This window comes from Phalangium opilio, unplaced genomic scaffold (assembly GCF_054372755.1).
Source record: "Phalangium opilio isolate 3A_F unplaced genomic scaffold, DU_Popi_V2 ptg000053l_1, whole genome shotgun sequence".
Taxonomy (NCBI): domain Eukaryota; kingdom Metazoa; phylum Arthropoda; class Arachnida; order Opiliones; family Phalangiidae; genus Phalangium; species Phalangium opilio.
The window spans coordinates 258,766-284,926 of NW_028324172.1; the positions used below are offsets into that span (position 1 = coordinate 258,766).

Below are 26,161 nucleotides of genomic sequence, written 5' to 3' on the forward strand. Positions count from 1 at the left end.
TTGGGTTAACTTTGTAAATCGGTTATGGGCTTTGACGAGCAAATTTTTATGGCCCATCTGGGGAGGACTCCAAATAAAAGAAGCAAAGTCAAGCGATGGCAGTATCAGGGTGTTGTAAACTGTCCGCATAAAACGGGGCGATCGAAAGTAAAAATTCCGTTTCACTAGACCCGAGATGGAATTCAAGCGTCCAGTAATTTTGAAAGTGTGATTGCCAAACGTAAGGCCCTCATCAATTAGAGTACCCAGATCAGTGGTACACGTGGTAGCAGGAATCAGTTCTCCGTTAATAAAGTAATGATGGCGGAGATTCCTTGTGCCAAGGTGTAACACTTCACATTTCCCTGTGTTGAATTGCAGGCCATAAGCCGTAGCCCAAGAGACGACCGCGTTCAAGTCCTCTTGCAACTCGAGGCTGTCTTGTAAACTAACTATCCGATGGGATATATTGGAATCGTCAGCAAATAAGAGGAGGTGTGAAGTGCGAACGGCATCAGGCAGGGAGTTAATGAAAATTCCAAACAGTAGTGGGCCCAGAACTGAGCCTTGGGGAACTCCACTGGAAAGAGGCAAACATGAAGAGCGGTGGCCACGCAGAACTACTCGTTGTTGGCGATCCGAGATGATCGACAAAAGCCAGTTTATGGCTAGATCGGTGATTCCAGCGGGAGCAAGACCGTCAACGATTCCTTGCGTCGGGATGGTGTCAAACGCCTTCGAAAGGTCAAGGTAAATTATATCCACTGATCTACAAAAGTAAATTTCTATGTCAACATTTTAAGTTCGCAAGAGTTGTAAATTAAAATGGTGTTGCTCTTTATTTCGGTTATTGTATTTAAATTCCGTAGGTTTAAATTAATAAAAAAAATCTAAAGGATAAAAATATATTTGTGTTGTTGAAGTGGTGTATTTCGTATTCTATTGTGTTAAAGAGTATTTAAGCCTAGGCTACCGTATGTAAGAAAGACACCATTTCGACTACATTACAATAATTATTTGTCATTTTTTAAATGATTAAAATTAATTGAAAATGTTGGAAGAATTTTTCAAGACAAGGCTAAATATTTTGTTTGGGATGTGATAAACCTCTTTCAGTGTAAAAATCAAACTTGGCAAATTCTCTGAAGTAGAATACAACTGCTTCCTGACTAAGACCAAAACCGCTCAAGAAATTTCGACTCCAAATTTTGCAAGGAATCTACTGTTACAAGGAACGCATACATCTCTGAATCACCCTCTATATACGAATGATCCACAAAAAATATCACTAGTAACAAATATTCCCCTGGGTATTTCTGACCATGACATGATTCTGCTTGTGAGGAAAAGATGTCCAAAGGTTGAGAAGCGAATCTGCAGTGTGCGAAATTATCGCAAAATGAATACAGACTTATTCATAGAGGATATCCGATATAGCCTTAGGACCGAAACATGGGAAGCTGCTGATATAGACACTGATGTGGACCTCCTACAATCGTCAATGCACTGAAAGTAATGAGAAGGATTAGCACATCCGACCCACCCTGGTTGACTAAAGAAGTAAAATATCTTATGCATCAACGCGACTTATATCTCCGGAAGAGTCGAATAACAGGGCAAAGATACTACTTTACTCAATATAAAGCATATAGGAACTTGGCAAATGAGAAGATCCGACTAGGAAAACGATACTACTTTCAAGATAATATAAATAGCAATGAAACGGGGACAACACAGGTATGGAAAACTTCAAACCCTTCCTTAAAACTAAACTGCGAAATATTGATTTCATTCGGAAAAAAGGACAAACAATTACGAACCCGAAGGATATCGCCTCTGAATTTAATGCATTTTTCACCACAATACCTACAACGACACGACTCACTCCTATCACACCAGTTAAAAAGTCAGTAATGAGTGTTTTTTATTCTATAACATAACTGAGGAATCAGTCTTTCAGTACCTAAGAAAACTTAATCCAAACAAGGCTACCGGCGTAGACCATATACCATCTAAGCTAATCAGAGCACTGGTCGGGATAGTCTCACCGTTTCTGACCAAAATAATTAATTCCTCTTTTGCGACCTCCAAGTTTCCTGAGTCATGGAAGAAAGACAAAGTGGTTCCTATATATAAAAAAGGGGACCACACTGATATGGGGAACTACAGGCCTGTGTCTGTACTACCATGTCTCTCGAAATGTATTGAACACTTTTCATTGGTACAACTATACGACTTCTATACGAGAAATAACTCACTATACAAACTTCAATCTGGATTTCGCCCAGGCCACTCAACGATAACTAGCATCTTTTATCTATTAGAATCCATAATCTATTGGCGTACTAATGGACACTACGTGGGAGTGGTTTTTGCTGACCTAAGTAAGGCGTTTGACACGGTGGACCATAATATCCTTTTATATATTCTTAAAAGCAAAAACTTATCGGAAGAATCTCTGCGATGGTTTCAGTCATATCTTTCCGGTAGGAGTCAAGTAGTTACCATCAATGGAGAAATTTCTGAGCCGTGTAATGTAAACAAAGGAGCCCCCAAGGTAGCATTCTCGGCCCAATGCTTTTCAATACATATACCAGTGATGTAAATCAAAAACTTGAGCACAGCATGTCAAATGAATACGCAGATGATGCGGCCCTCATAAACTCGGCGACAAGCATAGCTGAACTGATGTCTGTCATGAGTAAAGAAGTGAAGCTACTAAAAGAAGCGCTTAGTAGTAGAAACCTTACTCTGAATGAAAATAAGACGGAACTTATTATATTCTGTCCCAATGGAAGATCCTTGGATTCAGGGTGCTGTGAAATATTGGCAAATACACTCATCAAACGAGTCTCCCATTATAAATATTTGGGTATCTTAATAGATGATACTCTTTCATGGAGCCCAAAACATTGATTATATAATTAAAAAAGTAAATGGAAGAATGAGAGTCTTACCTCCTCTTCAGACGTCACTAGATACAGACACTCTCAATTTATTATACAAGGCCCTGATCCAGCCGATAATGACATATGGAGACATTTTCTATAATTCATCAAATCTGACCAAACTAAACCAACTACAAGTTGTGCAGAATAATGGCTCTCGCTTTAGGGCAAAAAAGAAAAAACGTTCCTCCGCATCGGAATCTCACAATGAATTGGGTTGGTTATCACTAACAGAACTTTATAAAAATAACCTTTTGAAACTAATGTATCAGATCAGTAAGGGCAAAACTCCTGCCTATATGAATGAGTTCTTTACTAAGCAAACGGAAATGCATAATTATTCAACCAGATCCAGCAATAATAATTTCCACGTGGAAGACCTTCAAACATCACTCCGAAAAAAAAGTGCAAAATTTCGTGGTATAACTCTACACTCTTAAAAATGTTGGGTTGTTTCTGACCCAAAGTGGGTTATTTTTCAACTCTTTGCTGGGTCAGTATTTAACCGACCCATTTTTTGGGTTGTTGTTCCTTGGCCCTAGAATTGGTTGTTTATTTAACACAATGTTGAGTCAACGTAAACGATAACTCAGATTTGGGCTAAACAGTAACCACATTACTGGTTAAATGGTAAAATCATATTTGGGTAAAAAAAACAACCCTAGCAAGGGTTAATTGTAATTTAGACGCAACGTTTGGGATAAAATGTAGCCACAAATTGGGTTAAATTCTTACATAATTTTGGGTTCAACGTAACCCTAATTTGTGTTGTTTAAAACCTCTCAAAATAGAACCCAAATTGCTGTTTATTACATAGCTAAGCGCTTTTCCCACCTCGCGTTCCATATTTCAGCTTCCACCATATGGTAAGATCGCTGATAAGTTTTACCTGAGGTATGTCATGGAGAGGTTCTACTTTCGTCTGTTGTTACACCCCAGGGCAACGCGTTCGCAGTTGGAAAATCGGAGCAAATGTGCTCTCAATTTCCGGGCCGCATTTACAGGTCCCGGAAATTTGGAAAATTGCATTTAAATGCATTGCATAGCAATGGTGGGGCTCCACCAAAGGTACACGCAATTGCGCTGTTCTGATCCATTAGTAAGATTCGAAGCTTATGTTTTTGAGTAAGACGAAACAACAGGCGTCAATATTAGTCTGTATCTCAATAATGTTCAATAGTTATTTTTTAAAACGATGCAACCCGCAATTAAGTAAATAACTATCGAAGAAAATGTGTAATATTAATTGTATTTATTTTAATATTTAAGATAATTATGTTTATCAACTCAAATTAATAGAGAAAGAGTAGCAAAGTCGCCTAAACATCCATCTAGTGTACAATATCGTCTATTTGTATGCTAGGTTTGCCTTAAATTGCAAATGACCCAATTTTGGTTACTGCAATAACCAAATTTTTTGGGTTTGAAACAACCCCATCCCAAACTACCAGGAAAGTTTATTCAACTGCTACTGGGTTATTTTTTAACCAAATTTTAGTTAAAACTCAAATAGCCCAACTCATTCAACCCATGAGTTTTAAGAGTGTATGGAATAATTTGCCCCAATATCTAAAGGACATTGAGTCGATAAACCAATTTAAAAAAGAGTTGGTTAAATTTTTTAAAACTTAAATTTATTTCTTATTTTATTTTAGTCTTGAGTTACTTTAAATTTTAATGGACGCCTTTGTAAACCAGATTTATCTGAAAGGACTTCTCCAAAATGAAAGCCGTTATTATTATTGTTAGTGTTCCTCATCATTTCAATAGATTTTTGAAAACAGCCTCACCGCGACTAGTCGCCTCCTAGTGAAGGAATGCTTTTCTATGCATGTATAGGTATACGAAAACTAATTTTGAAGTCGTAAAAATGGTAAATGTCTGGGTCAATTTTTACTCATACGGGACTAGCAAACAATGCGAAATTGTTAGTATCCAGTATGAATTTAAAAATTATTCTACATTTTCCAATATTTTATAATTTGAGTTTCATAATTCCTTTTAGAACCGAAGCTTTTTACTTAACTTCAAAACCGTCTTGCGCCACGATTTTAGAAAAATCAAAGATGTCACTTTTACCAGTCTCCTTTACTATTCCATTATACTAACTAAGAACTAGGCAGTGAATTTGTTTTCCTGACAACTGCGTACCTGTCAGCGTCAGCCTCCACCTTTCATAAGTGCATTAGAGAGTATGCAGCCAGTATGGCATACAAGATGGCGGCCACTGTTAAGTCGGAGGAGTCGTGTTTTTTCGCTCTCTCGTCTTTTTTTTGGTGGGGATATTATTTAAAGATATTTTTTTCATAAAATAAGAAATTATTTCACAGTAATGGTAAATTTTATTCTGAGTGTAATAAAGCTAATCACAATTAATATTAATTAAACATATTAATTAAAATACAAAAATTATATACACACAAATCAATTTTTTTTAAATTCAATTGGTTTGATAACCATATGGTGTGGTAGTATAATCGGGGAAAACTCTGACTTTGTCGACGACTACTTGATATATTTTTGTTTGATCTATTGTAATGAGGGTATGATTGGGCAGGCGACGTATTTGGGGGCCAATGGGTACTTGGATAGAATTCATTTCAGGTTTCCCCTGGTTGTTTACGCCTAATAATTTTTTCATGATATCAAAATTAACATGATTCTCGGTTGATGAATTTAAGTAGAATCCCTTAACTTTAATTATATTGGTAATTTTTTCTGTTGCGGGATCGTAAATGTTCATGGAATAGTTTTTAGCCCCAGCACTTCCGAACTCACAAATATATGCGTCTTTACCGTAGGGTTCTAGTTCATTTTTTAATTCGCCAAGATAATCACCCGTGGGGAGTATAGGGACGCCATCTGGTGAGAGGTAGATAAGGCTGTCAGTATCCATATAAAAACAGAGGTCACCTACCATCTCGAGATGTTTTAAAAGATGAAGGCGTGCCATAGTTGTGGTATAGCAGGCTATGACGACATTAGTGTGTTTATGAGCTATCTCATTCTCGACAATGTCTTCAGATTTAACTAAGATGGTGTTGTCATTTAAAGTCATGAGACTTTTTACTTCTTTATCGGGGTTGAGGATCAATTCGTATAGAGTCTTGGCTTCTTTTATGATGTCTGTTGAGGCGTGTCTAGTTTTCTGTCCAAATTTCCCCCAAAAAGAGTTAAGCATAAGCTTACTGAGGCATCTCAACCCTTCGTTCTTTTCGATTTTATCTATATCTAGATCTATCCCCTCAACTTCTTTGTAGTTCCTGACATAGTTTTCTTTGTCCTCCTGGGTGATACAATCGGCAGGGAAACCGCTAGCCAGAGTTTTGTACTCTAAAAAGGCGTTTACGTAGTCTTTAAAAATACCGCCTTGTTTAGTCTCTGTGTTGTATTGCGTTATTTTGTAGGACCAGGCTTCGTACATGCGCGTGATTTTGTATCCTCGCTCTACGGCGTATCTCAACTCATCGGTAACCCAGGTACCCCGCAGCTCTCTCTGATCAGGTGTGTGTGAACAGTCACCTTGAAATTGAGTTTTACAACAGGTGTAACATAGGGGAAAGGTGAGCTTACCATTTATCCGTGCGGGTAAAACCGGATGTATGAGATTTTGAGCCGGAAGTATGTCGCATTTGAGAAGGCCATCAAAAGAAAATATGTCGGGGAAATTATCTAAAATAATTTGAGGATGTCCAATAGGAATTTTACCCGTTTTGTTCACGAACGGATATAAACTGGTGAAATCAACGTAGTGCATTTTTTCTGTACCAGCTGTTTTATGGTACAGTTTGTTAGCGCTACAACGACCTCCAAAGAAAGCATCACGTGGTTCAATCTTTTGGCTGTTTTAATACGAATGTCGTTGCGTTTTAAAAAATCATTTATTTCGGTGTTATTTGTTTTGTCCTGTAGCCACTCGCATTCCCATTTGACATTCACTTTGTAGTGGAGGGCTTCTAGTTTACAAATTTTTTTCTCGGTTTTTGTGTACCTCGTATTTAATGTTTGAGTGGGGTCGCCATGTAAAATCATGTTTCTGTTTATAGGGAAGTGAACTTTACAGCCATGATAGTAGCATCCCATGAATTCGAACACTTCTTTGTTTGTGGGGCAATAACCATCTACCTTTAGGGTTTGGATTTTAACCTCCCTACCTCTAAAAGAGGATTGAATAAGAATGTTTCTCTCGTGAGACGTCCATTCTAGCCATTCAATAGCGCCGAAAGATTGATTTTCGCCAAGTCTGTAGTAGTTTGATGGGATGATGCTAATGGTGTTGGATTTGAGATAATTTTTACGATAGACATAGGAACAAACGCCTGGGAGGGTAACTGAGCCGCAATTAAATGGGTCTACGCTAGTAACTTTAAGTAGGAGGGACCGAAAGGTTAAACACCCCAAAAATAAGAGTAGAGTGTCATTTTCGCAATAATGATAAAGCTCCTTTAAAAAATTAAAGCCTTTACCCTTACGGACTTCTGAAGTGTGCCATTTTAAGAAAGTGTCCAAGTTTTTCCTGGTAAAATACTGACACCCGTAAGCTTCTGTCGGTGGTAGAGTGTCCTCCAATACGTAGTTAGTCTCTTCCTGTCTGTCAATAATGAACTCGTGATCCACTACGTTGAAAAGGAAATGAGGAAAATACCCTTTAGCGGCATTAGGGAGACCGAAAGTAGCGGGAAATTTGGATAAAGCGACTGGGATGAAGTTGTACGAGTCAAGGAATAATATATTTGATAGTTTCATTTCTAAAATCCGAGTTCCGTTAATTTTCAATGATTCGGGTACAAATTTCTCGTCACGATTAATTATTTCTCTAATTAATAGTTGGTTGTCATAGTTACTACCAAAATGAGACACCACGATGACTTTCTTCACGTCGAATAAGCTAATCAAGTAATCTAGGAACGAACCAATAGGTTTGCCACCTGTGAAGCGTTGTTTGCGAGGCCCAAATTGATTACATTTAATACAATTAAAATCGAGGGACGTTTCGTCAATGCTGTCTCCGCAGACCGAGATACTAACGCATAAGATGGCTTGATGCTCGTACGCTCCCAACTTTTCTGGGCATCTTTTCGTTTGTATACATTCAATGTCGAAGAAAACGTACATTAGTTCGGGTAAATTATTGCGTGGTTTTTTAGCAGGGTTAACATTGATTGTTTTGTCTTTGATCACTTGAATGTAGCATAAATGATCGCTGGGTTGATGCTTCCCACATATATGACAGAAAATCTCCCCACAGCTATGCCTAGTAGTACGTTTTACGAAATCAATTATTTTAAAGCAGCTTTTGCAATGGTAAAGCCGCTCGCAAAGGGCTTTTTTGTTACCAACAGGAACCAAATGGCTGTTATAACAATCGTCACCCCAGAATTTTCGTAGGCAGGAGTCGCATGTTTTTTCACGTCCATGACAAACAGTCGGACGCATACATTTAAAGCAAAAATCATTACATTTATGAGATTGAACACGCCAGTAAGGTGTGAGGCACTTATCGCAAAAGTGTTCGTGACTAAACAATGGTTTTAAATTTGTTATGACGTTATAGTGATTATTCTCATTAAGTAGAAAGAGGCGTGGTCTGGTATCTGTAGGGTCATTTTCGCCTAAAATTAGAATTGGAACTCTGTTTTCGAATTTATAAACAAATATAGAATAGGAGGATAAATAAACTTTAAATTTCTGGAATGAATCGGGGGTACCGCATTCGGATACAGAGACTCCGGCCTTTTGACAAAGATCTAAAGAGGCTGTTTTTTGAGTTGTGAATCGGGGCCCGGTTTCTGATATGTTCTTGTAACGGTTTTTTAACTCGGTGTTGTTTTTATTGTTCATGTGGACACGATGAGCGACAGCAACACAAAGGCTACGCGCTAAACAGAGATTATCAGTGTTGGGTATTCGTCGAATCCCCCTTCGATCCTTTGAAAAAATACTGAAAGGCTTGAGTTGACGACGATTAGAACGTCCATACCCTTCTGGTATTCTGACTATACTAAATATCATTTTTATAGGTCCTTGAAAAAAATGTTCGATCTCATCATCATAAAGTAACTCGGCTAGTTGATCAAAGAGAATAGAAGGGTCTACTTGATCGAGTCTTTTAAAGGATAATTCAAGTTCCGAACGACAGTTTATACCCAGACTTCGTAAAGTTATTTGCACGTAATCTGTTGCTCTATATTCGCTTAATACGTGTTCCGTAATAGAACATATACTATCCACAGGATCATCAGTTATATTTAGAGTTATTTCCCTCCCATACATATTAAAATGTTCAAAAAATCTCTCGCTCTGCTCTAGAATTTCGCAAGAGGGTACATCTTCTATAGGTGAAGGGGGACACCCCCCTCCCCATTGATCATAAACATTCGCCTCCGCCTCCTCCGAATCTACGATGGAGCTCTTTTCGCTGGGGGCGTAATCGGAAAAGTTCAGAGACATATATTCAAAAGGGTCGTTCTCCGTCTCGTCTTGTTGACACGCGTTATCTAGAATCTCCCCCATCTCCCTGCCAGTTTGTGAATTATCGAAACTGGGTCTTAAAGATTCATGGTTATCCCGTTCCATTTCTTGCTTCCGTCTTTTCACGCGGTCTAAGTAAGAAATTTTTAAAGGGGTAGGAATTAAATTATATAAATGTTCCAATTCGTCATGTGTTTGACACGTTTCAGGGGTACGAGGAACGTTCTTCATATAGTCTATTAGATCGAGGAACGTTTGAATAATATTTAAGGCGCCATTTATGATAAAACCTGGTAATGTTGAAGGTATATTAGCAGGATCTAAGTGTAAATAAGAGCATAGAAAATAATAAAACTTGTATATTTCGACTATGTTCCAAGGCTTATTTACGGCCATTTCGTCAAGTGTCCAGCGAAGTGCTTCAGCGTCCATGTTGAGGTTTTGACGATTGATGTTCGACTGTGAAGTACTGTTATTTTCTCACGTTCTTTATACTAGATTCCTACCCCCCCTTCTCTTCCTCCTCTCAAGGTGGGGTCAAGGACAGTTGATTTTTCGAAATTATTGACTAACAATACAAGGTACTAGCAAAGGCCATCGCAGCTGCTTTCCGACATGTTTAAACACGTCTAACATTGTTTGACAGTGAACAATAGGTGATATAAGATAGACGTACGATGGCTTGACAGGGTGTCAAATAGTCGTATAACAAAACAACGAATTTGCAATAGATTTTATAATTCAACAAAAGGAATAATTATAACAAAAGAGTTGGTACGACATTCCACTAGGTGGGGACTTCTTCAACAATGACATTGAGAAAATGTTAGGAAAGAATTTCTTCAATCAATCAAATTGTGACAGTTCTATTTAAGGAATGTTGAGAATAGTAGATAAATAGGTCAAGTTTACTATTGTGTAATTTATTTACTCCTCAACTGTCAGGTACACAAAGCTTGTCAGGAATTCGTCGGATCTTGGAGATTTAAAAACTGCTCATTGTGCTATTTATCTTATTGGTCTTGAGAGTGCTGGAATTCCTTAATCTCTGGTTTGAAAAACGCACCTAAAAATACGCTTATAATCGAAGAAGGGGAGAGGGTTCTTCAACAATGACCTTAGGTCTTTGAAGATGTTAGGAAAATATTTCGTCAATCAAATATTGACAGGTCAGGAATGTGGGTCATAATAGATAAATAGGTCAAGTTTACTATTGTGTTATTTACTTACTCGTCAGCTGTTATGGAGGCAAGTACACAAAGGTTGTCAAGAATTCGTCGGATCTTGGAGGTTAACCCTCAAAAACTACTTATTGTATTCTTTATATTACTGATTTTGGGAATGTTAGAATTCCTTAATATTTGGTTTCAGAACTTTGACATAAAAATACGCCTACAATCTAACAACGGAACAGTCAAGGACAATAGATATTTCGCGATTGCTACTTAGGAAATTTAGTATAAAAACCGTGGAACACGACAGAGGAGAGTATCATTATTCGAGAAGACCTTAAACGTGCAACATGGAAAATCAAGAAGCTGTTAAGAGGAAGATTGGCGTAACTAACGAACGAAAAATCAACGGTAGATTCCACATTTCTAGAGAGTTGTTCCTGACAACGGGCTTCGTGAACGGCACCCTCGATCCCGAGATTCGCTTATGTAAGAAGCAGTCGGTAAAAAGTTTCGCCATTTCAACAAGTACCTGGGAGAAGTTGATCCCGCGTTTACCCGTATTAGCAGGCTGGACGGCGGGCCACGAAACCAATAACTTTGAAATCGTTTTGATCGATAACGCAAATGAAAAAACAACTGTCGTGGCGTATCATAATACGTGTCACATTAAAGATCTACTAAATGAGGACTCCATTGTTTTGGACAGTATGGAAACAGCGGCATTGAACCGAGTTTCGAACGCCGTTAAGGAGCATCTTATTAAGTTAAGTAACCATGAAATTGTATTCACGCACATGGCTGATATTATTATAGAATTTTATAATGATATTTATGATAATTTATACGGCGAACACGATCGCATACCGTGTTTAGATGGGCAGCCCGAAAAATTCGATGCAGTGGTGGGATACTTCACCAATTTCGTAACATCGTACCAAGTGGTAATGAAATTTAATAATGTACTGGAAGAAGAAAATCTTGAAAGTAAATTTTATAACTATAATGTATTCTCGATAATTTCGGGTCAAATAACATTTTTAAAAGAGAGAATGCACATGTTAACGCATTTTTAAATTTATGTCTGTTTGATAATTTGTTTTTTTCATTGATGTTTCAAAAATAAATTGAATTTAAAACTGAAAAACTGTTCCATTTTATATAACTAATACAACACAGAAATGATATAAATTTCTAGTTTTTAAATTTTAAGCCTAAGAAATATAAAAGTAGATATAACTAAAGTGTAGGAAAAACTTGTCGATTTTTTTGATAGGAACTTATTTTAAATAAAACGAAGTAAATAAGGTAAAAACAATTTTATTTTATTTAAAATTTACAATTTTTTTTTTTTTTAACCCCCCTCCCCCACCTCAATCGACTGAGAGGTTTCGCACGAGTGTACGGACCCCCTCGAACATCACGTCGTCCCGTCCCTCGTACACTCGTGCGTGGCCCGGGGGGACTTCGAGGAAACGTACCCGGCGGTACAACGACAACTGGGCGAGCTCCTGCGTCACACTGTTGGGAGAGAAAAAGAGAGAGAGTTATTCTATACGTTAATAAATAAAGTATTGGATAACAACAAATAATAAAGAAATTAACTCACCGGAACCCGCGACAGTTGAGGGCCAGGAGGCTAAAAAAGAAAAATTAAAATTTAGATAAACGAATCATTAAATAATGCATGAAAACTTACTCGTGGGGTATGAAAACGCTGTTACTATACACGACCTGCCTTACTTGATTAAGCAGGTCGTGCATAAAGTCGTCATCCGCCACGACCTCGGCTAGTCCCGCCAGGTATGTTGTTATTTCATGTACCAAGCTGCAAATAAATAAAAATTATAATACCGTAGTGTAACGTAAAACAAAAGGTTCACTTACAAGTCCCCATTGACGTTTAAGTCATCCACTCCCGGCCGGGGCATAGCCTGCCATGGATAGTAAATGGCCGGGAGAGGTTGATACTCGTGTTGAGGTTCAGGGGAGGGGGCGCACGGTAGTGGGCTCGGTGGCGGAGACGGGTTTCGGGGCCTTGGCCCTACCACGCCCATTGGTCTCGGTGGTGGCGGTGACCTAGGCCAAGGCCCTACCACGTAGAATGGTCTTGGAGGTGGTGGCGAGGGGGCTAGCTCCAGGGACTCGGGGGTCCCAGAGCGGGAGGAGTCGGAAAACTCGATTGGGGAATACGGGGTATCAACCCCATGGACGTAGCTATAGAGAGAGAGGTTTTCTAAGTCTTTTCCTAAGTTTTAAAAAAAAGTATTTCTTACCATGTTGCGGAAAGGTCCATCGCTCCGTGTTGGCTGTGGTGGTGGTGGTTCATGGTTCAGAGAGAATGATAACTTTGAGGTCTCAACCTCTTCATTTTATACTTTTTACTAGGGTCAAGGCGTGTTCGAGAGCAAACAAATGACTTCGAGGTATTTAGTACGTACAAGGGTAGAAAATTTTCGCGGGCAAAATTATTGGAGACCTTGCCATTGGACTATAGTTTCTCGGGCGTCTTTTTTTTGGGTGACATTTAGAGAAACCCCTTTAGCGTTTCTTCGATTGACCGTACGAGGGTCTTTAGTTTAACCGTATTTACCATCTCAAATAGTGACAGTCCATGTTAAAAACTTCGCCCCTATAGTGAAAGGCAGCATGATGGCCCTACTTTTCAAAATTATTTCTACGCGTTCACGATGGCCTACCCGCGCCGCGCTTCCCCCTCCCCCCCGCGTGTCGTTTGGGCCCCCCACCCCTACCCCCGTGTTTGGGGTTCGCGACCCGGGGTTTGCGCGCGCGCGTTCGTGTATTAATTGAATACGTTTAAGTACGAATGATAGTTACAAATAAGTTTCATTCGAGTGTTAGCTATGATACCGTTCACTACACCTGGAAATTTGATTATTTTCGGTCCTTCGGGATCAGGTAAAACAGTTTTATGCAAACGAATAATTGAAAATAAGGACAAAATGTTTGAACCTAAAGTCGATTTAGTTGTTTGGCATTATAGTATATATCAGCCTTGCTACGATAAATTGAAAGAAATGGGCGTAATAATGCGTCAAGGTTTACCTGACGTTACTATATACGATGGCTCTAAAACAATACTAATCGTATTAGATGATCTCATGTTAGAAAATAAAAATAATATTTTATCAGAAATATTTACTAAGCAATCTCACCATAGGAAATTATTCGTCATCACCCTTTTACAAAACATATTTGAAAAAAACTTGAGAACAGCCTCTTTAAACGCGCATTACATGATTCTTATGAAAACTGTGAGAGATCTTATGCAATTAGTAGCTCTCTCTAAACAATTGGCACCCAACAACTCTAAATTTATTGTAGAATGTTATCTGGATGCGACAGAAAAACCTTACGGGTATTTACTTTGCGATTTAACCCAGAAATGTCATTCCGATTTAAGGTTTAGAACAAATATTTTACCGGGAGAACAAATAGTCATCTATACCCCAAGAAGAAAACGATATAATTAAACGACATTACTAAAATTTAATCATTCTTTACGATGTCACCACCGAGAAAGGTCAAGAAAACATCGGGTATTAAAAAGAAAAGTTTAGCCGCTAAAAACATCAATTTAATAGCCGCTTTGGGGCAATTAAAAAAACCTCAAAGATTAGCTATTCTTAAAAACTCTAATCGAGAAATTATTGATTCAATCAGCGAGTGTTGTCACAACGCCTTACAAGGAGCTGTCAATCTGAAACCCGACGTATATAATAAATTGTGTAAGCACAAGAAACATATTCGTAAAATTGCTTGCAAAAATACTCATTGGAAAGCCAAAAGGACCATATTATCTAAACAAACAGGAAGCGGTTTCTTTAGTGTCCTTTTTCCAATAATTTCGAGTCTTTTAGGCGGTTTATTCTCAAAATGAATAAAACACTAGTTTACGCTAATAAAATGACATTAGTACCCTTGGAGCAACAACAACCTGAACAAAGTCATAGTCCATCAAATCAATTAATAACATCAAATAATGAGATTTCAAAAAACAATACAGTGTTATCGGAGTTGGATAAGGAGATGAGCACGATTATCTCAAATCAATCTTTAGATGAAAGAACCAAATGGGTTTTTATGAAGAGGCGATGAAGCGCTACCTGAACATCTCCAAGCCCCGCCCATCGAATAAACAAGACAGCTGGATTAATATGTTTCCCCTGAAATATAGAGGAGCGGCGAAGAAAATATTCGACCACTTAGCAAGTAACGCTCCTAGTATACGTTGGGATGACTCGGGGGTTCTCTTCGTGAACGGCCTTAAGATCCCAGATTCAGATATAGTTCAGCTAGTTTATTTTACTATACAACCTACCTTCTTCAATAAATACGGAGTAGCCCCTTCACTCGTAGGTACTCCACCGACGGGGTGGACAGAATTTCAACCCTTTGTGCTAAACTTTCTAGCGCCAAAAAGCAAATCAACGTCTCCATTAGCACCGCCCCCCTCAACCAAGGCATCGCCCAGTTCTGTACCGCTGAAAAATCGGCTTCGACCCCGAACGTATATAAAAGCGAAGAAGAGATTAACATTTGACAATAAAACGAGCCCTTTAATTTCGAAGAAACAACCTTTTAAAGCCAAGAATACATTATGGGAGGTTTATCGAAGCTCCAAAAAGTAGAAACTTTAAAGAATACTTATCTCAACACCAAACACCGGTCAGGGTTCACTGGTTTAAACCCATTGTACAAGGCTGTCAAATCTCAAGGTATTTCGAGAAACGAAGTCAAAGCCTTTCTAGAAACCACTGACGTTTACACACTGCATAAAACAGCTATACATAAATTCAAAAGGCGTAAAATCCCCGTCTTTAACATCTCGGATAGAGTCGAAGTAGATCTGGCTGATCTGGGTTCAATCGCTAAATACAATGACGACTACAGATACCTGATGGAGGGCGTCGACTGCTTCTCCCGAAAAGCTTTTGTAGTACCCATGAAAAGAAAACACGCGACCGAGGCTACGAAAGCTCTCGAGGTTATCATCGAACAAAGCAAACCTAAAGCCATCTGGTCTGATTTAGGTAAAGAATTTATTAATTCACAGACGCAAAAACTTCTTAAGAAAAATAAAATCAAATATGGCTCTATGACGTCAGAAAAATTCCACTGTCCATTTGTAGAACGTTTAATTAAAACTTTGAAACATCGAATATTCAAAATGTTGACTCATTTCAATTCTCATAGATATATAGATCATTTGACAGACATAGTTAAAGGCTACAATGCCTCTTATCATTCCGTAATAAAAATGTCACCCGACAATGTTTCGCCCTCTAACGTTCTGGAAGTGTACAAAAACATTTACAAACCGGAAATGAGTACTAAGCCTACTAAAAAAGACGTCAAATTTCGTGTCGGAGATTACGTAAGAATAAGCAAACTTAAACCAGCATTTTCTAAAGGTTATGAGTCAAATTTTTCGACGGAAATATTTGTAATTTCCACTATTTTGAACTTCAGAAAACCCGTATTATATCGTTTGAAAGATTTGGATGACAAGCATATAACCGGGTTGTTTTACTCTGATCAGCTCATTCGAACAGTGGAGCCCAAACTGTTTAAGATAGACACTATACTCAAGAAACGCAAACGTAAAGGGAAATTAGAATATTTTGTATCGTTTATCGGTCTACCTAAATCGCAGAACTCGTGGGTAACAGCCGACAATGTCGAGAAAATCTGAATTCTATTTAACTCTACCCAGCGACGCTAGTATGGATGTCTACCCTAATAACACTATGGGTAGTTACATCACTAAACTACCCGATCCTATTAATTTACAAGGACAATGGGAAATTTCTTTAGTAGAAGTAATATATACAAGCAGTTTCTACAATGTTATATACAAAACGAGTAAGAGGAAGGCGAGCAAGAGAAAAACACTTGAAGATTTAGTCGAAGAAAGTAGCTCTAATAAATTTAAAAACCCCAAGGAATGCGACGTAACCGACCTTGTTGAACGAAAAGATGGGAAACTGACCAGCTACGAAAGCTACCATCTACATAATATACCAGCCGGCCATTACAAATCACTTAACCACATTGTGGAAACTATCAATACTTCCAAAGTATGCGAAAAAACCGCTTCTTTATTTCATATTAACGAGACGACGGGGCATGTAAAACTAAAAACCGATGCCACTGAAGATACGAAAATTATCTTCAAAACACACGAATCATTAGCTGCAATTTTGGGGTATAGAAACCCTCTCAATATACAAGGGTTGAGCGATAGACCAGCCAGGTTAAACTACCACGTACCATCTCAATTATATATTTATTGCGATCTGGTTGAAGGACAAATTGTCGGTAACACCCACGCCCCCCTCTTACGTATTATACCCATCGAAGACAAGAAACACGGGGATACCGTGTGTCTTACGTTTGTCTCACCCCATTACGTCCCTCTGTCAAAACATTATATTAGCGAGGTTGGCATCCATATAAAGGACCACATGGGTGAACCGGCTTTATTTCAGTTTGGACTGTTGCACTGTAAAGTTCATTTAAGATGCGCAAGTCCAACGCGTTAGATAACAAAAGATGTGTTTACACGGATTATTATACCCAACAAGCGCAGTCAGGTGGTGGTCTGAGTTTTTACGTCGGGAAACAAGGACAACACGGTTATAGCCAAAACGGGGAAGGTATTGGTTCGTTCTTGAAATCTTTCGGAAGATACGTATCCCCTTTCTTAATTAAAGGGGCAAAGTTCCTTGGTAAACAGTTTCTGGGCACCTCTTCAAATATCATAAGCGACGTCGCCTCTGGAAAGGATCTGAAAACTTCGGCTAAAAGAAGGTTTACCGAAACTTTGGATGATGTGCAACAACAATACGGTAGAGGGGTTGCAAAGAAAAGACTAGCTAAAAAGAAAAAAATACCAAAGAGAAAGAAATCTATAAAACAAAACAACACAAACAAATTTAAATCAGATAAACGTAAACTTTCATTCAAAACGGTTCGCGATATTTTCTCTCCCTAAAAATGACTGAAGCTTGCAGCACGGGTTTCGATATTTTCGCTCCCCCTCCTCTTCAAACAGCCATCGAAAATTCCAAATGGGTTCCTTATCAACCTTTGACATCTTTGAAAGGGGACCAACCTATTGAATTTGAAGTAACATCCAGTGGTAGCGAATACGTGGACACAGCCTTAACAATGCTGTACACCAGAACTAAAATTGTAAATGAAGATGGAACTGCTTTAACAGCCACTGACGAAGTTGGACCCGTAAATAATTTTCAGCATAGTCAATTTGAGCGTGTCGATTTGGAGTTGGGCGATTGCGCAACAACACCCGCTGCTAGTAACTACGCGTACACTGCATTGCTTTCGGCCCTGACATCCTACGGTCCGGCAGCTAAAGAATCCCATTTGGGTGCCTCCTTGTTTTACAAGGATACAGGCGGAAGCATGGATTCGCTTACAGCAAATATGGGTTTTGTTAAACGCCAGAAACTTGCAGCATTATCCGAGGAAATTGAAATGTATTCCAGCCTTTACGTAGATATGTTTAATATCCCCCGATACCTGATAAACGGCGTTTCTATGAAATTAAAATTACATAGAAGCAAAGCTAGTTTTTGTCTTATGGGTAAACTTAACGCGTCAGGCAATGGTTATAAACCCGTAATCGTTGAAGCCGTATTATACGTCTTAAAGCTTCAATTAGCTCCTAAAATTCTATTTGCTCACGAACAAGCTTTAAGCATTAAAGCAGCCCAATATAGTTACACTAGAACGGAAACTAAAATATTCACAATTGCGCCAAATATCTTAAACACATCAATCGGAAACATCTACCTAGGTACCCAGCCTTCGCGGGTTACAATCGCTATTGTAAAACACACCTCTTACAATGGAACCTTGGATAGTAACCCCTTTGACTTTGGACATTGGAATGTCAATCATCTAGCAGCATTCATCAATTCTGAACAATACCCCTCCAAAGCCTTAAAACCACACTACAGTAAAAAGCAATTTGTCCGAAGCTATTACACTTTATTTTCGGGGTCAAACAGTCACTACAACGACAAGGGGAACAATATCTCTATGGATGACTTTGCCTCGGGCTACGCCATATACTGTTTAGACCTGACACCTGACGGTAGCGCGAGTCATTCCGATCATTGGAGTCCTACGAAGCAGGGACAGTTAAGATTAGAATTGGGATTTGAAAAACCCACGCCCACTACACTGAGCTGCATCGTACTATCCGAATTCCAGGCTTTGTTACAAATAGATAAAAATAGAAACGTGTCAATCGTTTGTTAAGAGATAAAATGAATGCCGAACAGATAACACGATTTCTAAGATTCACGCCACATTTCTTGGGGGTTTATCCGAGTGATTTATTACCCGAAAAAATTGACAAGTTTCCTTCGTCCCTTATAATAAATTTAGACAATCACTATAATGACGGATCTCACTGGGTCAGTGTTTACTTTGATGGAAACCGACGTGGTTATTATTTTGACTCACTGGCTTTAGGGAACTTTCTCCCTTCGATTAAAGAATTTGTTAAAAGAAATTCTAGAAAATGGTCGTTTAACAAAAGAAGACTTCAAAACTTGTCAGGTTCGACATGCGGACTATACTGTATTGCCTATATAATACAAAGAACAAAAAGAAAGAGCCACGAATCATTCATGAAGCGTTTTGGACGAGATGGTTTGAAAAATGACATCATTGTTACAAACATGTTGAAACGCATCCGTAAAGAATAACTTATAAAAAATACTCTTTGTAATTTCTTTTGTATCTTTAAAAAAAATAAATGTGTCACCTTTTTAATATTGTTTTCTTTTATTTCATATATTAAGGAATGTGGGGGGGGGTAGGAATGCTTGGAATGTAAGAGGGGGAGGTAAAAAAAGGGGGGGGAAATGTTTGGCAGATGTATAAGTTGGATATTCCCATAATCATTTTCATTCCTCATCATGAACTCGGAGCTGCAGAGATATCGTACTTTTTACTCCTGGCCTCAAGACGGAAACTATATAAAAACTTTAAGCAGAGCGGGGTTTTATTCATTACATACCGACGATCTAGTACAGTGCTTCGAGTGCGACGGTATTTTATTAGCATGGAAACCCGATGATAATCCTTACGAAGAACATTTAAAACATTTCCCCAAATGCAACTTTATTAGAGGTGGGCTAACAAAAAATATACCCTTCAGTTTTGATGAAACAGAAACATACACCAAAAATATAAATAACGAAATCAAGACCGAGGAAAAAACACCAGAAAAACCCATGGAAAACACTGAAGAACTTTATCATACCTTTAAAGTTAAAACTAAAGATCTCGAAAGACTAGTCCTAGAACTCTACGCTAGAAAACAACTTAACGCTTTGTATATCAAAGAACGACTTGATGCCTTGCGTAAGATTTAAAAATAATATTAAAATTTATCTTCTTCCTTACGAAGATAGACGAAATTATTTTAGAATTAATCAAATACATTTTAATATGAAAATTGAAAATGTATCTTTAATATTAAAACCTATACTTTTAAAGAAAATAAATAACTTTGCATTTTATATTATGGTCTTCATTTATAAAAAAATATCCCCACCAAAAAAAAGACGAGAGAGGGAAAAAACACGACTCCTCCGACTTAACCGTGGCCGCCATCTTGTATGCCATACTGGCTGCATACTCTCTTGCATTCAATCATAGTCACCATTGTGAACAACATAATGCCATAATCATTATTTGAAACCACAATTCCCATTACTAATGTTTACGTACCTCCTTTAATTTGTTGACCATTGTTAGATATGCTTCATGTTTCTTATTGCGGTCCGAATATTCTTTTGATTTAATTTTCCAAAGACATGGCAATGATTGGTATAATTCTATAAAGTCAGCTATAAACTGTTTTGATAAATTGCGTATATCAGACATATTTGAGCAATTGCACAATAGCGCTCCACTTCGGCAAAAGGAAAAACCGAAGATAATTTTGTTCATTGGCTACAACACTGCTACGGTGATACCCATCTGCCACCATGGAGCAATATTAACGAAAGCTATTTTCACTCCCACTCCAGTAATATTATTCGATGCGAAAATTAATGGCAATTGATCAATGTGTTTGCTTATTTCCGTTCCTGCTGAAGATACAACTTGTACAGTGAAACAAAGTACAGTTGTATACCGTCCATATGCACACTCTTTACCGTGCAAGCCGAGTTTGCACGTACTAATTCTTTGGCTACTCAAGCCGAGCTTGGCGGTTTGCGCGACTATCCGTCGTCCCGTCTACACGCTAGGGTTTAAAATTGGGGGGAAGGGGCTTAATCTTATTATTCGTATATCTATTATCTATATAAATCAAAGTCCTGACTGACTGACTGACTGACTGAATGACAGACTGAATGATAATCAACGCCCAGCCCAAACCGCTTGCCCTAGAAGGCTGAAAATTTGCAGGAACGTTACTCATAAGTAGTAGGCGCGTACTAAGAAAGATTTTTCCAATCCGCCGCCATCTTAAAAAATGGCGCACAGAAATGTAAAAAATATTCTCTATGCAATTAAGTAAACGCGTTTCAACCGATTTCACAAATTTTTAGTACACTGGTTTGCTTTAACCTATAGACGGGCTGAATGGTCTTTCGGGTTCGAGTTTTCGCTATCTTTTAAAATGGCGCCCAGAAATGTAAGAAAATATTCTCTATGCAATAAAGTCCGCGCGTTTCAACCGATTTCACAAATATTTAGTACAATGGTTTCCTTTAACCTATAGACAGGCTGAATGGTATTTTGGGTTCGATTTGTTGCCATCTTTTTAAATGGCGGCCAAAAACTTAAAAACCCATCTTTATGGAATAATGTCCGCGTGAAAAGTAATAAAAAATATCCCGACGGGCTGACGGACTGTGCCGAGTGCCTTCGCTCCTAGGGTGCTACAAAAATATTAGTCATCAGTAAAATCTACACATTCTTTATATCATTTTAGATGGAAGTTCTTATTACACGCGAGCGACGCCGCAGGTAACGGCTAGTTAAAGATATACAAACTTTTATTGATAAAGATTTCGGAACCGAGTTATTGACCATGAGAAAATTGTGGATGAAAGAATTTCACTCGTCTTTTGTAAGTTCAGTTTTCGTTTGCTTTTAGTCCCCACTACTATTGGATATTGAAAATCATCTCTTCAAGGATGAAACTTAAGGAACTTTTCATTATAATTTTTATACACTATATTGCTACAGAATTTTAGGAGGCTACTAGCAATTTTTTGGTATAGTTTACGGATTATATTGAGGTGGCTAACTTCGAAATTTGGGGGCGCTATAGCCCCCATAAAAGGCCTAGCGACGCCACTGCCTAACGCTTTTAAGAGTGTCACCTAACACGTTTAGCTGTGTTTTATGAATGTACAATACCGCCTGATTACCAATTTCCTTTTTAATTTTATTTTAAGGATAAAAATATATTCTTTCATGAATATCATCTTTAAAAAAATGTTTAAAAATTAAGTTTTCCAAAAATTTTTTACTGTTCGGATTGACTTTAATATTAAAACATAAATGAAAACGAAAGACCTTTTTTAAGAAACCCGCAATACTATAATTTTCCATTTATAATTTTAAAAGGGTGTTTTAAAAGTTCTATTTTACACCTAGGCTGCGTTCAGCAGAGCTCAGCGCTGAGTCCGCTGAGTCAGCGCTGTTAGCGGTGTCGACTGAACGGTATTTTTTTTGCATTGTGACGTCACGCTGCTTAGCGGTGAGGCAGCGCGGTCAGCAGGAAATTTGTCGAGTTTTTGGTATCACGTGATGTAGATCACCAGGCTACGTCATAGAAAACGCGTAGTTACGATGACTTAAGGTCGGAGTTCTGCAACATCTTCTGCTCTGCAGAGCGCAGAGTCGCAGACTGCAGTTCAGTTCAAACTCGCAGTTTGGCGAATGGAAAGAAAATGGACGAGTTACTACAAATATCCCTCACAGATTACGATGGCACTACATATGTAATGGCAGTAAAACCATTGGATCATGCTAGAATTTTAAGAGGTTAGTTAGTCTTTCTAATTTTAATTATTTAAGTTCTTAGTTATCCCTAAGAATATGCATTCATTAAATTTTTGTTAAGCCTTGGTACCTTGCATTGTAGTAATTCGCTATTTTTCATTCATGTTTCAAAATGTTTGCATTACAGATCCATTTTTTGCACAGTTTTGCTTGCATCAAGCCAAAGCATTTGGCATTACACCACAACCTGTGCCGTCTGAACGAAGGGATTCATACCCACAACACAACCAGCAAGAACCAAACAACCAACAAGAACCGAACGTCCAACAAGAACCGAACGTCCAACAAGAACCGAACGTCCAACAAGAACCGAACGTCCAACAAGAACCGAACGACCAACAAGAACCGAACGACCAACAAGAACCGAACGACCAACAAGAACCGAACGACCAACAAGAACCGAAATTACCGAAAGACCAACAAGAACCGAACGACCAACAAGAACCGAACGACCAACAAGAACCGAAATTACCGAAAGACCAACAAGAACCGAACGACCAACAAGAACCGAAATTACCGAAAGACCAACAAGAACCGAAATTACCGAAAGACCAACAAGAACCGAAATTACCGAAAGACCAACAAGAACCGAAATTACCGAAAGACCAACAAGAACCGAAATTACCGAAAGACCAACAAGAACCGAAATTACCGAAAGACCAACAAGAACCGAACCACCCGGAAGACCAACAAGAACCGAACCACCCGAAAGACCAACAAGAACCACACCACCCGAAAGAGCCATACCACCCGAAAGAGCCACATCACCCGAAAGAGCCACATCAGCCGAAAGAGCCACATCACCCGAAAGAGCCACATAGTGATGTGGACCAAAAGGAGAAAGCTTCACTTGGTAATATTAATTTAGTTTGAACAATAAAATTATTATTGACTAATAAAGATGTTTTTTCTTGCAGATTGTTCAATGCGATGGGTACCCAATTCCATAAAGCTGCTAACAAGTTTAGCTTCAAAATACAAAGATGAGCTCGATAGCTCAAGGAAGAAGAAAGACGTGTGGCGGAAAATAGCTGTGGAAATGGGAGATAAAGGCTATTCTTGGACAGCGGATGATTGTGACACTAAATTTAGAAATTTAAATGGAACGTAAGTTAAATTGAGTGATTTTAATATCATAGAGATTTCATGGATGATCAATACTGTGACATTTCTATTAGTTATAAGAAAGTTAAGGATAAATCGAATAAGACTGGTCAAGGAAAACAAACATGAGACTATTATGAGGAGATGGATTTGATATTTGCCACTGACCATGCTATTGCGCCTATTAATCTATTAAATTCAATAGGTGAATCTTCTGCAGGTATTAATATGTCTATCACTAATTTTATAATAGCATTTGAGTGGATTAATAAGTCGATATATTTAGAATCTGTCAGTGCTCCAGTCACAAGAACAAGTTCACCAGTCCAGTCTACATCATCTGAATCAAACTGTTCATTAACTTCCCTAAGCTCGTCTCCTACATCAATAGCTGATATAAATGACCATACCATTCCTGTACCAGAGAAGAAAAAGAGAAAAACTAAGACAACTCAAGAAGAAGTTCCAGGATGGTTCGTTGAATGGTCACAGAAAAACGAAACGTTAGAGAAACAAGCTATGGAACAAACTAAGCAATTTCAAACTGAGCTCCAAAAATGAAGCACTAACTAAAATGGTTGATGCTTTAATGAGTATGTAGTGAATCAAAATACATTTAATGTTGTCAATTTTTCCAATGCAAAACATTTTTGTCAAATATTGAATAAAGTTATTGTCGATCTCGTAATCTGTCCTGCCTTAATCTATCAGCTATAGCTCTTCGCTTATTTTTCGCAGCATCTGTTACTGCGTTTACATTTTGAGCTTCATTGGCAATATCGGCAGTTGGTGGAGCAATATTAATATCACCTATGTAATCTTCTATACCATTGTTACCATCATGAATTAAGATGAAATTGTGTAATATGCATGCGGACATAATAACCTCGAAGACCTCGGCTATTAATGACATATCCAAGTATTTTAATCGACGAAATCTGCCTTTCAAAAGAGAAAAAGCACGCTCTATCATCTGTCGAGCGGAACTATGCGTTTTATTGTAATTTCTCTCCTTGGCAGTTAAATGGCCATTTTCCTTGTAAGGCGTCATGGTAAACATATCTAGCGGATATGCACTATCACCTTGAAGATGGCCGCCATTAACTGTCCGCAATCCTATTTTCAAACAATCATATATATAACTGGACCTCCACATACGCGCATCATGAACAGACCCTGGCCAGCCAGCACATACATCCATGAATATCAACTGTTCATTGCATATCCCTATAGGATAATGCAATAATTAATTATCGAACAGGAAAAATATTTGGTAATTTACCCTGCAATAATATGGATGTTGTTTTTTGCGATTGTAATACGCATTTTTGTTTTCTTCCGGTTCTTTTATTTCGATATGGCATCCATCTACTGCCCCTACAACTCCTGGAAAACCGTAATATTGTTCACAAAATGTTTTGGTGTTTTCCATTGTTTCTTCTGTTGGCCAAGCAATAAAGTTTTTTCTTTCTCTTGACATTAGTCTAATAAATTCCATAAATATGTAATGTGTATTTCCTTTTGATAAATTAAATCGATCCCCAATGCTTCGAAATGACTCCGGAGTGGCTAAAAGCCAAAGGGATGTTAAAACCCTCTTCTCCATCGGAACTGATATGACATTTTTTTCAGCCAATACTGCACCTCCGTAAATCAAAATTAGTTTCTGAAACATATTATTTAAGGTATAGAGAGACAAGCCAATTTATTTAAAGTTGTCAAACCTACTTCGACTGTTGTACGGCTCATACGAAAATGGCATTTAAAATCATAATCAGTGTAAGAAGGCACTACTCTCTCGACATAATCTTCAATTCGCGAGGGGGTGGACCGAGGCTTAAGTTTTTTCCTAATATTGTGGCTATTACTGCTTCCTGCTTAATTTTTGTCGAAAAGGTTCGAGTGCCACTAAAGTTCAAAGTATTTTCTTCGACCATTTCATCACTGACAAGCTCATTGACCACTAAATAAAAACATTTTCGTTTTGTTTTGTTTTGCAGTCCAGATAAAAAATTCGCCGCCATTTTTAAAGCACACCGATGAGTCGATGACTAGGGAAAAAGGCGTTCAGCAGGATGTCACGTCATTATGACGACATAGCTCATCGAAGAAATTTTTCAACAATCCTTGCTTGGTGAGCTCTGCTGAACGCAGCCCTAATTTACACTTTAAATTGGCCATAAAAATAAAACTCTCCTTTGGGTGTTTTTACGGTGTAAAAAAAGTGTTTTCTTAAATTACACCCTTATAACACGTTTTTAACGCTTCCCTTTCTTAGAGTGTAGGAACTTTCATATAAATCAATTAAAGTCTTCCAGAGGCAAATAACTAATCATTGAAAGTGGCTAGTATCACATAATTCAGAGTTTGTCCACTTAAGCCTAGGCGTTTACACCAAAGTTT

At 38.2% G+C, this 26,161-nt stretch overlaps 3 protein-coding genes across 3 annotated transcripts; 2 read left to right on the plus strand and 1 right to left on the minus strand.

Moving 5' to 3' along the window:
- The first annotated feature begins 1,457 nt into the window (after positions 1 to 1,457).
- Positions 1,458 to 3,367, plus strand: LOC149672219 (uncharacterized). Its single transcript, XM_089840125.1, has 4 exons — positions 1,458 to 1,491; positions 2,304 to 2,510; positions 2,624 to 2,808; positions 2,864 to 3,367. Exons 1-4 carry the CDS (start codon positions 1,458 to 1,460, stop codon positions 3,365 to 3,367), a joined length of 930 nt encoding a protein of 309 aa, XP_089696251.1.
- Positions 3,368 to 10,866: 7,499 nt separating this feature from the next.
- LOC149672220 (uncharacterized) lies at positions 10,867 to 11,646 on the plus strand. Its single transcript, XM_089840126.1, has 2 exons — positions 10,867 to 11,059; positions 11,138 to 11,646. The coding sequence occupies exons 1-2, from the start codon at positions 10,921 to 10,923 to the stop codon at positions 11,644 to 11,646; spliced, it is 648 nt and encodes a 215-aa protein (XP_089696252.1). The 5' UTR covers positions 10,867 to 10,920.
- Positions 11,647 to 24,428: 12,782 nt separating this feature from the next.
- LOC149672221 (uncharacterized) lies at positions 24,429 to 25,782 on the minus strand. The gene is made up of 5 exons (XM_089840127.1): positions 25,704 to 25,782; positions 25,487 to 25,632; positions 25,041 to 25,424; positions 24,917 to 24,968; positions 24,429 to 24,874 (listed from the first exon to the last, which is right to left on the minus strand). Exons 1-5 carry the CDS (start codon positions 25,780 to 25,782, stop codon positions 24,429 to 24,431), a joined length of 1,107 nt encoding a protein of 368 aa, XP_089696253.1.
- Positions 25,783 to 26,161: the final 379 nt, after the last annotated feature.